Source organism: Lepidochelys olivacea (assembly GCF_965140295.1).
Source record: "Lepidochelys olivacea isolate rLepOli2 genome assembly, chromosome: 3".
NCBI classification, from domain to species: domain Eukaryota; kingdom Metazoa; phylum Chordata; order Testudines; family Cheloniidae; genus Lepidochelys; species Lepidochelys olivacea.
Genome location: NC_140413.1, coordinates 69,236,230 through 69,249,874, shown reverse-complemented (window position 1 = coordinate 69,249,874; position 13,645 = coordinate 69,236,230). Strand labels below are relative to the sequence as shown.

The 13,645-nt window shown below is 44.2% G+C and overlaps 1 protein-coding gene across 4 annotated transcripts in view; it reads right to left on the bottom strand.

The window, feature by feature from the left end:
- Positions 1–13,645, bottom strand: part of PM20D2 (peptidase M20 domain containing 2) — a 66,661-nt gene that overhangs the window by 36,817 nt on the left and 16,199 nt on the right. For all 4 annotated transcript variants that reach the window (XM_084625060.1, XM_084625058.1, XM_084625059.1 and 1 more), the window contains exons 5-6: positions 10,156–10,291; positions 6,066–6,173 (exon numbers count right to left, since the gene is read on the bottom strand). In XM_084625060.1, coding sequence (XP_084481186.1) covers positions 6,066–6,173; positions 10,156–10,291 — 244 coding nt within the window. The remainder of the gene's footprint in view (positions 1–6,065; positions 6,174–10,155; positions 10,292–13,645) is intronic.

Below are 13,645 nucleotides of genomic sequence, written 5' to 3'. Positions count from 1 at the left end.
ATCCTCTTTGGAACCCCCTTTCAGGTAGTTGAAAGCAGCTATCAAATCCCCCCTCATTCTTCTCTTCTGCAGGCTAAACAATCCCAGCTCCCTCAGCCTCTCCTCATAACTCATGTGTTCCAGTCCCCTAATCATTTTTGTTGCCCTTCGCTGGACTCTCTCCAATTTATCCACATCCTTCTTGAAGTGTGGGACCCAAAACTGGACACAGTACTCCAGATGAGGCCTCACCAATGTCGAATAGAGGGGAACGATCACGTCCCTCGATCTGCTCGCTATGCCCCTACTTATACATCCCAAAATGCCATTGGCCTTCTTGGCAACAAGGGCACACTGCTGACTCATATCCAGCTTCTCGTCCACTGTCACCCCTAGGTCCTTTTCCGCAGAACTGCTGCCTAGCCATTCGGTCCCTAGTCTGTAGCTGTGCATTGGGTTCTTCCGTCCTAAGTGCAGGACCCTGCACTTATCCTTATTGAACCTCATCAGATTTCTTTTGGCCCAATCCTCCAATTTGTCTAGGTCCTTCTGTATCCTATCCCTCCCCTCCAGCATATCTACCACTCCTCCCAGTTTAGTATCATCCGCATTCAAATATATTAATATTATTGGAAATAGAACAACCTTAAAAAAGTCAAGGTCTTAGCAAAATCTAACTAAAACTAGTATTCCTTGTTTTTACAGAAAGTCCTATTTGTAGAAAAGTACAAACGTAAAATGCCTGGAAATGAACAATTGAGAGATCCCGTCTATTTCCCACTGCCATATAATCCTGTCAGTACGTGTATTTTTTTTTTAAAACCTGTAACAGGAAGCTAGGCAGAAGGGATTGGAGAGGGTTTATGATAAGCTCCACAATAAAGCAGAGAGCAAAACAGCTTTAAAAATAAATGCCCAAACACTTCATTAAAGGAGCTGAAGCTGCCCAGTGGGGCCTCCGACCCTTCTAGAATGTGGGGTGACAACTTTAAACCTGAAAAGCAGAAAATAGAAGTTTACAGTACATGCCACTACTGCAATGCATCCTTAACTCCGCTGTCCTCAAGTGACATCCCAACACACACACACACACTCACTGTATCCAGAATGGGTTGAAACCAGAACACATGACAACTGTAGGACATTTTGGCTAAGGCAAAAAACTCAGTTTTAGCTTGGGTGACAAACGTTACCACTCCTTCACCCTTGCCCAGAGGGCTCCTTCTGACACACTGCCTTCACTAAGCCCTAGAGCCACATATGCCAGAACCCCCCATGTTGACAATCCCCACGATAAAACCACTGGGGGTCACTGCTACTAGCGCAGCCTAGAAAACTCAGAACTAAATGAGGCTCAGTCGATCCCTCAAGGTACACAGGCACTATTCTACATATCACAGTGACAGCTGTGCCAACCTGCTCCAGCTAATCCCTCCACCGTTCAGTACAGCTACATCTAACAGTAAATGCAGTAGAGTGCTCTGCCCCACATTCCCAGCCCTGCGCATCCAGCTGCACACATCACCAGCTCCACCCTCCTCTCTGCCACTCCGTTTTTATAAAAAGCTTTGAAGGGTCCATGCTGGAATGCATACAGATAAATGATGCAATTGAATCTTAACTCTGCCTTAACTGTTTTGGCATTTTATTTCCTTGTTTCCTGCCTATCTTGGCCTCTGGACCCTTTTGTCACTTGCAAGGTGGTTTGTAGGGTCACTGGTGGTAGAAAGTCTGTGGAAGAGCTTTTGGCTTATATGACTGTTTGCGGTGATTCCCCTTCAGAGCCGGAATATAGGTGCCCAGGGAAGAAAAGGTTGACCTGGAGTGTGTGGGTTTTTTTGTTTTTTTTTAAAAAGTGTAAAGACTCATCTGTTTTCTCATTGAAGAGATTGGTTTCAAAGGACAAGTCCTCTATGCTATTCTGAACCTCCCTCGGGAATCCTGAAAAGTGGAGCCATGACTCCCACAGCATTACTATTGCAGTTATAGATTTTGAGGAGGTATCAGCTGCATCCACTGCAGAATGAGAGGTTTCAGACACACGTCTACCTTCCTCAACAAAGGGCTGGGGAATTGAGCCCTCTCCTGAGGAGTTTCATCTTTGAAATCTAGTAACTGAACAGTTCATAAAAATCATTTCGCTAACAGGGCCTGGTAGTTAGAAATCTTGAATAGGAGGCTGGTGGATGTCAATACCTTCTTCCCCAGAAGGTTAAGATGTTTAGCTCCCTTATTGGAAGGAGTAGCCCTGGGGTGTTGCTGCCTTTATCTTTCCATAACTGCTTGTACTACTAGAGAGTTTGGGGTCAGGGTGAGTGAACAAGATTTCTGCTCATTTCGCAGACACAGTCGTGCTTCTTAGCCATTTTAGGAATAGAGGTACATGTTGCAGGTGCATGCCATACCACTCCAACTGGTTCCAGAATGACCTCATTTGCTGGGAGTGCTACCCAATTGGGTCTGGTGAGCTGCTGAATGCTCAAGAGCTTGGGCTGAGTATCCTGAACTTCCTTAACAGAATTTGAAGCTCTGCTGCCACTCTTGCAATAGTTCTTGTTATTGCCTATGGTCACTGGAGGGGGCTGAAGATGGGGCAATTGCCTCATCCGATGAGGAAGATAATATACTTGGGGGTACCGCACGGTGGATCTAATTCATAGTCTTCCTCTTCCACGTATCCTGCAGAGCTGGCTGCTGTCCTCCAAAAGAAAGGGACAGTGTGAGTCTCTGGTAGAGCACATGGATGTGGGGTACTGTGCATAAGGGTCCCAGAGTTCCCAATAGGGCCAATCTGAAGGGTCAAAGGTTGGTGGGGGGTGCACCCTAGGGCACTGGGTACGCACATTCTCTTGGAAGCCCTGTCTGTGCTAACCTCCCTAAGTTGAGGAGTTGACTGTTAGTCTTAGGCATCTGATTCAGCCAACAAGACAACCAGATCTAGCCCCAGTGGTTTACTCCCACTGATACTGGGAGTAAATTCCAGCTTGTGGATGAAATAGGGGAGTGATGTCTTCAGGTGTTGACCTGAACCTCGTCTTCTGGGATAAATATGTAATTCATAAGGACCAGGCTTAAAAGTAGAGGAGATTGGAGGACCAGGAAGATTAAGATATCCTTTGTGGTAGCATATGTCACAGTTCTTCCTGGAGTACAAGGCGTCCCGGTTGTCATTCTGCCAGATCCAGTGCCATTACAGATACGGTGTGTCTTTTTGGGACTGCCTGGGTACTGCTGAGTAGAGAGTCCTGTCTGGAGCTCTTCATTGGTATTGGCAGTTGATGGTCCTTCGACTTATTAGAGGTTGCAGTCGGCACTGGTACTGGCTTTGCTCTGGTGCGCTTTCCCTTCATGGTTGGAAGGCCTAGGCCAACTTAAATTCTTGGGACCTGCAAACAAAGATTCACCCAACTTGAAGTAAAAAAAAAAAAAAAAAAAAAAAATCCCTTCTCCTGGACACTGGATTAGAGGGGGACCTGTTTATATACCTGTGAGAAGCCTGAAATAATGTGTCTTTAAGCCAGGCTGTCATAAATATAAAGGGAAGGGTAAGTCCCTTGAAAATCCCTCCTGGCCGGAGGAAAAATCCTCTCACCTGTAAAGGGTTAAGAAGCTAAAGCCTGACCAAAATGACCAATGAGGAGACAAGATACTTTCAAAAGCTGGGAGGAGGGAGAGAAACAAAGGGTCTGTGTCTGTGTGATGCTTTTGCTGGGGATAGACCAGGAATGGAGTCTTAGAACTTTAGTAAGTAATCTAGCTTGGTATGTGTTAAATTAGGATTTCTTTAAATGGCTGAGAAAAGAACTGTGCTGAATAGAATGACTATTCCTGTCTGTGTGTCTTTTTTGTAACTTAAGGTTTTGCCTAGAGGGATTCTCTACGTTTTGAATCTAATTACCCTGTAAGGTATCTACCATCCTGATTTTACAGAGGTGATTTCTTTCCTTCTATTAAAAGTCTTCTTGTAAGGAAACTGAATGCTTTTTCATTGTTCTCAGATCCAAGGGTTTGGGTCTGTGGTCACCTATGCAAATTGGTGAGGATTTTTACCAAACCTTTCCCAGCAAGGGTTGGGAGGATTTTTGGGGGGGAAAGACGTGTCCAAACTATGATTCCCAGTAAACCCAGTTGGAGTTTGGTGGTGGCAGTGGAGATCCAGGGACAAAGGATAAAATTAATTTGTACCTTGGGGAAGTTTTAACCTAAGCTGGTGAAACTAAGCTTAGGAGGTTTTCATGCAGGTCCCCACATCTGTACCCTAGAGTTCAGAGTGGGGGAAGAACCTTGACACAGGCTTTGCTTGAGAGCTCACGCTCAGAGGGGCACTGCTTGAGGTCTCCAGATGATGTAGAGGAGGCAGACTCCCTGGCCTGGATCTGACTGGGGTCTCATGGTTCCCTCCCCTCCATGAGGTATTTCCTCAGTCTGAATGCTATTCTCTCCTCAGGGTGGGGCTGGGCAACAGATACTGTACTTGGCAGAGATATGAGCCTCTCTCCAAGGCAGAAAAGGCAGCACTGAATGGGACATAGCAGGGGCAGGAGACAGTTTTCAAATCCCAGAATTCCTGGCAGAGTCCTATTCCTGAAAGGGGAGACAAAATAAGGTCACTGGGGTGAGTAAAATAAGCTACACTAACTATACAAAAAAAATCACTAACTATATTCACAGAGATGAAGACAAACTTGATGCAAAGATACCTTTGGACACTGGAGGATTTTGACTCAGGCCATGCAGCAGGAAGAAACTGAGAGGCAGTTGGTCCGCACTTCCCCTTACATTCTTGGTGCAGAGCAAGAGGAGAACTAGGGCAAAGATGCGGACCAACGGATACTGTTTGCAAGATTTTCCTGGTCTCGGGAGCACGCATGCCCACGTGTGGAATACACATAGGGACCAGCATTTGAAGAAGTTTAAGTTACGGTTTGACAAATGACTGGAATGGCTAGGGTGGCAATGCTGCTAACATACAGTGAGTCAGAACCAGAGCATCTAGCCTGGTTTCAAAAACCCAGCCAGCAACAGAAAAGATTAAGACATTTTAAGCTAGGGCAAAAATTTCTTAAGCATCATGCGCTAACCCTCTCAAAAATACTGAAAAGCATCTCAGGGAGCCCAAACAAAAAGGAGATTTTTAGACTAAGCCGTATCAGAGAAACTTCAATTTAAAGAGTTTTCAAAAAAGTTAACCTTGGGTATTTTTTCAGACCATCTTAACTTAAAAATTCCTTTCCTGATTTTCAACTAAGCTTCCCAGAAAATTAAGATGCAACATGTACAATTTCAGGAAGATCAGATTTCTTTCTGAATAACTGTGTGCACAAACTTGAAAGAGAGTCAGGCTTCTAACAGGAAGCTAGCTTCAACCTTAAATATGGGACACCTACCACCACTCAGTTTTCAATTTGGAAAATATGAAAAGTATTCTCCAGCCAATTTTAGTTTCTATGGCTGTTTCAGCCTTTAAAAGTTACAATTTTGATTGAGGAACAACTGTTTAGCTCTTTGATCCCATCTGATTTTTTTAAGAGCATACAGTCAATTTTTGAAATACTTACTGAATAAATACCATTGCTATCTATGTACTTATTATGTGATCACTGTAATACCTGAGCACCTAGAACTTTACAGGCTTACCATAGCAGGATTCAAAACCAGTGCCCAACTTGACAAGCACTTAATCTTCTGCATCTCCAGCTCTTCCAAGTGTTTGTATTTTGGTGGATTACTGTTGGTTAATTTATAGTAAATACTAACTGATCAAAACCAATGTTTTATATAGACCCTCTTATCAGTTACTTAAATCTGTGTACATTAGTTTCAAACAATTTCTAGCAAGCTAGTTAATAGTTGTTCAATTTCTATCCTATAACGCAACATTTACTACTTATTTGCTTATAAAGGCAACCTTTTATAGGAGAGAAAGTAAAATAGGATGACATTCTTCAAAACCGTATGAGGCATATTTAAGGACTAGTACTTTACTGAATGTCGCTTTAATCAAAGTGTTAGTGGATATTCTTCTATATTTAAAGTTTCAAAGAACACCTATAAATTAGAGCCCTGTTCACTTCAAAAACAATTACCTGAAGCTGCAGTGTATGGCTCAGTATGATTCAATGCATCTGAGCCAATGTAGAAATAGGGATGAATTCCAGGAACCACATATGTAACATTCCCAAAGTCAGTGGAACCTACGAAGAGACAATGAAGCTTGCTCAGTGAACAAGTATTATAATGTACATCTTTTAAGACAATTAAAAAAATCTGGGATACACACCTGAACTGTAGTAAAACAGTACAGTATCACTGTCTAGATCATCATATCTGGTCATGTTACTAACAAAGCAGAGTCAATACTAGCTTGATTTTGCACTTCTATTTAACAGAAGTGCACATGGAACAAGTTAACACAGATCAGTAAGTGCAAAGATTTAGAGAGATCTGTTCCTCCTTGGGGTTAGTGGCAGGATTTGAGATGACTGGAGATATACGAGCATTCTAGAACCACTCTGCCCAAGGCTCTGTGCCCACAATTAGGCACTTGCAGAGATCTGCTAGTTGCTGAGCTTTGGAAGCCTTCTAGAAAACAGTAGCACCAAGTTGGTGCCATCCCTCAAGTGTGAATATACTAACGCAACATTCTTGAAGAACTTGATACCACAGTAAGCAGCAATTTCTTTGGTGTGGCTTCTATCTATTCTCATTTGTGGGAGTCTAAGCTAACTGTACAACTCAAAGTAAGGCTGAGGAATTCTAGTGAAACAAGGATTACAGAAGAGCCCTCGGAAAGTAAGGTCAGATTAATGTTTTGTAGATTAATATTTTGTAAAGATGCCACATAGCAGTCCTGTAGATTTTTACAATGGGAACATTAGACACATGCCAGCAGTGAGGTCTCACCGCTCGACACAAGAGTTCCAACATCTTGAGGTAAGCATAGTATCTCAATACACAGCATAAGCGATTTAGACAGGTGCTGATTGGAAATGGGATTCCCTTCATACTGATCTTATGAAGTGTTTCCTACTTGCTGAATGACATGTCCTATCCATATATGGAGTCTAGTTTTCCCACTGGTGAGAATGAGGTTTTGGGAAGAATTTGCAAAAAAGAGGAATTCTTATTAGAACTCACTGCTCACTCTTATCACTGTGACTGGAATTAGAAAATTTGTCTTTTATGACAGATTAAATAAAGGGTTCTCTCAAACTCAAAAAATACCTCTATCAAGCACCGACAGATCCATGTCTTTGACCGGAAGGAAGGCATTACTAGTTCCTTCAGTCAATTCACCACTAAGTCTTAAAGACTACAACTTTCCTTTGTAAGGAGATAGATTCTCAAGTCTCTTTTCGGCAATCTTCATCTCATACATTGAGAACAGAAAGCATAAGGCTTTACGTGGAGCAAGTAGTCCACAATAGACAAAAGGGAAGCAGAACAGAAACATTGTTATCTCTTGCTCACACAATGAGCCTTTCCCATTTTAGTAGTGTGTGCTGAATAAACCCCAGTTTTGGCATAGCACATATCAGATGCATTTAAGGTCCAGTGGCACAGACTGTCAGACCATCTTCTTAGTCAACAATTCAGAGACCTGGGGAGACAAAATGGAGGCTCCAGGAGTTCTATGTGCTAGTATTGCCTAGCTCAAATCAGATTGAGAATTTGAGCCGGTTTTATTTTTCTGATCATTAAAAGAATATATGGAATTGTCAGACATCCTAGTACTTTTTGCCCCAGCACATCAGAAGTGATCCATAAGAGATTTCCTATGCATATCTCCTTTGGAGCAGAACTATAGGCATCTTTCTTGCTGCTGCTGACAAAGAGGTAAATGGTAATCCATCTTCTGAAGATCATTTCACTACTGACTTAGAAAGAAATCTGTGAGGAGCCTACGGTAGTCAGATGTTGAGACACCATCAACTCAAACCATGTGGTCAGACAACTTTTGCAAAGACTGGGTAATATTAGATTTTTCCCTTCTTTTCACCATCTTATGTTCCTCAATAGAAGAATACTATTTCTATCAGAAGTCTTCTGATCACTGTGCATCCAAGCAACAGGCCTCTGCCACCAACTAATCAGATTGCTGTCACACAAGTGGCTTGACCTTTCTAGTTGCTGCCTTGGTAGTCAAATTTGATTCAGGAAACATTAACTTTGGCTTGTGGTAGTCTCCATTGTGGAAATGCAGCCTTTGTGGCCACAGTGCTGTGCCAACTTCAACAGAGAAGTGCACCAAGAGGTCCAACTACTAAAGGGGCAGAAGTGTGCCTTGAAGCGGATACTGAAACTTTGGTCAGATTATTGAGCATATAATGGAACCCAGTGTGAGAGAGGCAGATGATAACTAACATGAATGGAGGAGGGAAAATCCAAAGATTTCAAGAAACTTCACTATGGAGTCCTAGCTTTTAACAGGGATATTTTTGAGAACTGCTGGCTGCCTCGCAACCTGCCTTGGTCTCTTATGTTGAGGCTCTGCTTCATTCTGACAAGTCGAAGTATGCCATCATCTCAAGTGTTGGGGCCTCTTGCACACGAAGCTGTTGGTCTTGAAGGAATAAAAAAGATCTTGTAGTGAAGCTACACCACAAGGTGTAAGGGGAATCAGGTAATGGCACTGAAAGTCATAATGCACCAAGTCAAAGTCAGATCAGGTTCACACTTAGGGGTTTCTCCTTCACTCGAGGCTAGTTCTGTGCCAGATAAGCAGAGTATTGGAGTTTGCAATTTGAGGTACTTGAGTAATTCTTCAAAATGCTTAACCTTCTAGGGCAACACCTGCAAGCAGATTTGCATGTTTGACTTCTCTGATGTACAGACATTGCAGAAGCAACTGAGCAGCCTTCCTTCTCTGTCCATTGTGAGACCAGATATCCTAAAACAGTGTTTCCCAAACTTGGGAAGCTGCTTGTTCAGGGAAAGCCCCTGGCAGGCCAAGCCAGTTTGTTTACCTGTCGTGTCTGCAGGTTTGTCCGATTGCGGCTCCCACTGGCTGTGGCTCGCCACTGCAGGCCAGTGATGGCTGTGGGAAGAGGCAAGGGCCAAGGGATGTACTGGCCGCCGCTCCCTGCAGTCCCCATTGGTCTGCGGCAGTGAACCATGGCCAGTGGGAGCCGCGATCGGCCGAACCTGTGGATGTGGCAGGTAAACAAACCAGCCCGGCCCACCAGAGGCTTTCCCTGAACAAGTGGCATCCCAAGTTTGGGAAACTCTGTCCTAAAAGAATATATCAAATCCACATTGAACCTTTAAGTCATTAAGCCTCTTACCTTAAAAGAAGCAGAGACTTTATAAATAGTGACAAACACTCGATACACAAAATAAAGGCCAGGCCATAGAAAAACTTGAGTTTCAAGGTCTCCAGAGGCCAGTTCCCTAGTCAGAATTCCTGGGTTTCTCCCATTTCCCACCATGACCACAAAAGAGAAACACAAAAAGTTGTGAAGGACCCACCAATCTGAATGAAGGCCAAGAGGAACACAGTAAAAGTTATCCAAAGCCATTAATGCCGGATGGGATGAAGAAAAGCTAGAGCAAGAGCAGCTATAGAGGGGCAGCTTTTGCAGGGGAGCTCCTTTGCTGACCATGGTCAAAACTGGAAGATTCTGAAGGCAACTGTTAAGATCAGGAGGGAAGCGTGAATACCACTAGTGGGGAATTCATGCTCTTTCTTGCTACCATTGCCCTTATGGACCAAAAAAATTTAACAGCTTTGGGCATTCCATCTGTTTTGTGATGGAGAGTCAAGACTCAGCAGGGAGAATCTCCCCAGCATTTCCTCATTAAATTCGACACATTTTGGGCGTCAGTGATAGAAATGTTTTTTGGGAATTTTGGTCTCATTTAGAATTTTTAGAAAAAAAGCACTACTTTGCCTTTCATCTTTAGAACTTAGAGTTTCACCTACACAAACAAATTTGCAGTAATCAACATGAAAGTATGGGTTAATATAGTTGAAGAGTGTGATTTACTCATTTGACTTCCTTACTGAACTAAGTTATCTTAACTTAATTTCCCCTCTTCCCCACATTTCCATTTGGAATATAGGCAGTTAATAAGAAATCCTGATCAAGTTCTGACATTTTAAGTCAGCTAATACTCAAAGCAACCTTTAGGAGATCTCACCTCAAAAATGAGATAAAAACCAAGTTCCATGGTTACCTGATGGACCATTCAAAAAAGACTCATCTGAAAGGAATTTCATTCCAAGCTCCTTTCCATTCTCTATGTAAGTTTTCTCCAGGCTCTTGTTCTGAAGCACATTGTAGTAGTCATGCCTTCCACCTTTGATTTCCACCTCACCAAGAAAAGAGAATGGTTACATTTCCATACCAATACAAGACTAAGTTTAACCAAAAATGTCATGTTTTTAAACAAATCAAAACTTCATTTACTTCTTATATCCTACGGATATTGAGAGCAAAGTTTAAGAGCGTCATTTTCTTTTCAAAAGGAGAGAGCCTTTGACGGTCAGCATTTAGTCAATTACTGCTTGGACCAAAAACGAAGTTTGGGGAGTTCTGACAGTTTCACACTAGGAAGCCAAGTTCCAGGAGCAAGAATCCTGGTGGAAAGCATCTTTAGAAAACAGAAGTTATCAAGACCTGGTCTATGCTACATTAGCTCAACATAAGTCGCCTTACGTTGTCCTATTTCTGTATGTGTCTATGCTCAAATTGGTCTTCAGCCAAAATAAGCACCCCATTACAACAGTAAAACCACCATGCTCCCCACCTCAAAAAGTGATGCTACTGAGGTTGACACAGCACGAGTGTAGACACTGATTGAGCTGTGTCGACCCTGACAATGCCCCATTCCCTGCATCCATGACCTTTGTGGTCATAATGGTCAATTCCATTGCCCAAGGGTCACAGAGATTGGAAACTACACACTTCCTCAAAAATACCCCAGTTATTTTTGAAATGCCTCCTCCTAATTGGCCAGCATGGTGAGCACACCTAGCAGTTCCTTTGTTGGGCAGCTGCACACAACTGATCATGTTGGCTCCATGCAATAGACGCGCTCTTGTCTGCTCCAGACAAGAGATATTGGATCTCCTGGGCCTGTGGAAAGAGAAGAGACTGTGCAAGCACAGCTACAAAACAAACGTACAAAGGTGAACATCTAAGAAAAGACTGCATAGGGGATGCAGACAAAGGGGTATGACAGGGATCAGCAGCAGGAAGTGAAGAAACTGTGCCAGGCAAACCACAGGATCAGAGAGGACAACAATCGATCTGGTGCTGAGTTGTAGACCTGCTGGTTTTACCATGAGCTGTATGCCATCTCCGACAGATCCCACAAGCACTCCGCAGACCACCATGGATACCTTGAAGAAGCCCAACAGAGTGTCACCAGCCAAAGTAGAGACGAGCCAGATGAAGGGGAAGGGACCTTAGATAAACATACATTTTTCCCTACATTTAAATTTAAAGATGGCACCCAGCCCAACCCAAAGTCAATACCTATGTCTTGTTAGTTATTCTTTTACTAATACAAGGAGAGACAGTGATACAACAAACAGAGGTACAGTAACTCCTCACTTAACGTTGTAGTTATGTTCCTGAAAAATGCGACTTTAAGCGAAACGATGTTAAGCGAATCCAATTTCCCCATAAGAATTAATGTAAGGGGGGGGGGGGTAGGTTCCAGGGAAATTTTTTTTTTTGCCAGACAAAAGGCATTATCTACATTTTAAACAAGCAATTTAATACTACAATCATCATTGCTGAGCATGAAGCTTGGTTGAGGTGCTCCTCTTGCTGAACTTTCTGAACTCTAAAAAACACATCTAGAGACTGTTTTGCTCTTTTTTCCTTGGTAAATTTCTTTATAGCAAGTTATTAGATGACCAATTCCCCTAATCACTTTGGAGCTGTGTTCCCTGTCAGGATCGTCACCACTCAGGATTTTCAAGCCAGCTTCAATCATTTGTTGGGAGGTGCCCCTGCCTTACCCTACACAGGCACAGCCCACTGGCACTAGAGATGGGGCAGGCAAGGAGGCTGAAGGTTCTGTAGGCTAGGAGAAGCACATTGCGCAGCAGCAGCAGCTTCCCTTACTCTGAAAGCACCACAGGGGGGGAGGGGGGCTCAACCCTCAGCCTGCGCACTCCCCTCTTCCCCCCCAAGCTCCCACCCTTGACCCGCCTCTTCTTCCCCTCCCCTCCACCTTCTCCCCCTTTACTTCGCACCCTGCGTCCGCTCCTCCCTTCTGAACACCGCAAGCCAGCGGATTGCTGCGGGCACGAGGCAGGGGGAGGTGTGCAGAGTCCTTCCTCCTGCCTGGGGCAATCAGCTGGCTTGCGGCGTTTAGGAGGCACAAGGACTTGGTGCGCAGGCTCCCCTGCCCTCCCCCCACCTCCTGCCCGGGGCAATCAGCTGGTTTGCGGTGTTCAGGAGGTAAGGGAAGCCTGCACGCCGAGTCCTCGCTCCTCCCCCCCTCCCTCAAATGCCGCAAGCCAGCTGATTGCTCCAGGCAGGGGAAGGCACTGATCCGCAGGATCTGCCAGCGGGCAGGAGGCGCTGTGGGGGCGGGAGGGGGGGGGGCGTAGGGAGGCTGCCAGCTTTGGAGAAAGCAGGCAGCCAAACAATGTAATAGTGGAGCATTGCACAACTTTAAATAAGCATGTTCCCTAACTGATCAGCAACGTAACAACGTTAACTGGGACGACTAAGTGAGGAGTTACTGTATAGCTGGTATCTGCTTTTCATTCCCTTGTATGCAGAGAGTCCATACAGAGCAGTTTGATTATGTACATAAGGACTGTCCCTTGTATCTTCCTGAGATATCTGGATTAAAATTTTCATGAACATACGCCACAATCCTCACCCAAAGATTTCTAGGAACTGTAGCCTTATTTCTTCCCCTGCAGTACCCTTTCCCATGCCACTCCACAATGAGTTTGGCTGAGACCATTGCAGTAAACAGGATAGTGGCATATAGACCCAGGCAGCTTCACAACACCAGTAGCAGCTGTGCTCCTTTTCTACACGCAGGAGTGAGATATCCACTAAAACCACCACTGCCCGGGGAAATATTTAGTGCCATTGCTCTCTACTCACACCCACGCAATAGGGCTGAAGTGTTCTTGTTCCTGAGGATTCCTTCCCCCCTCCCAGCAGGCTACACTTACCATGGCTAGGGTTGGAGAATGGGGCTGTGCAGAGTTGCTCCAAAGCTTAAGTCTTATTAAGGATGTCTTATTAAAAGTATTTAATGGGAAAAAAGGAAGGGAGTTTGAAATGTATCTTTCCGTTTCTGTTAAGGTATATCCAATGATATAGTTTTTATCAGCAGCTGCTGCGGCATTGAAGTATGCCCCTTCCACACCCACAAAACACCCAATTCTAATGGCAAAGAGAAAGAAAAGGACATGTTCAGTGAGATCCTGCAAGCCAGTGCTGCACCAGAGTGGGAACAAAGGACCTGGATGGGCAACATGGCAGATGGCACGGAGAAGGAAAGAGTGGACAGGAGAAAGACCCAGGACAAGGAGAGGAAAAATGGAGCAGGACATAATGGGTCTTTTCAGTCAGCAAATTCAGTTGCTACAGACCCTGGTTGCCAGACAAGTCAAAAAATCCCAGGCTCTCTGCCCTTTGCAGATGTTGGAGAACTTCATGGTAGCAGTTCCCTACATCCTCCAGCA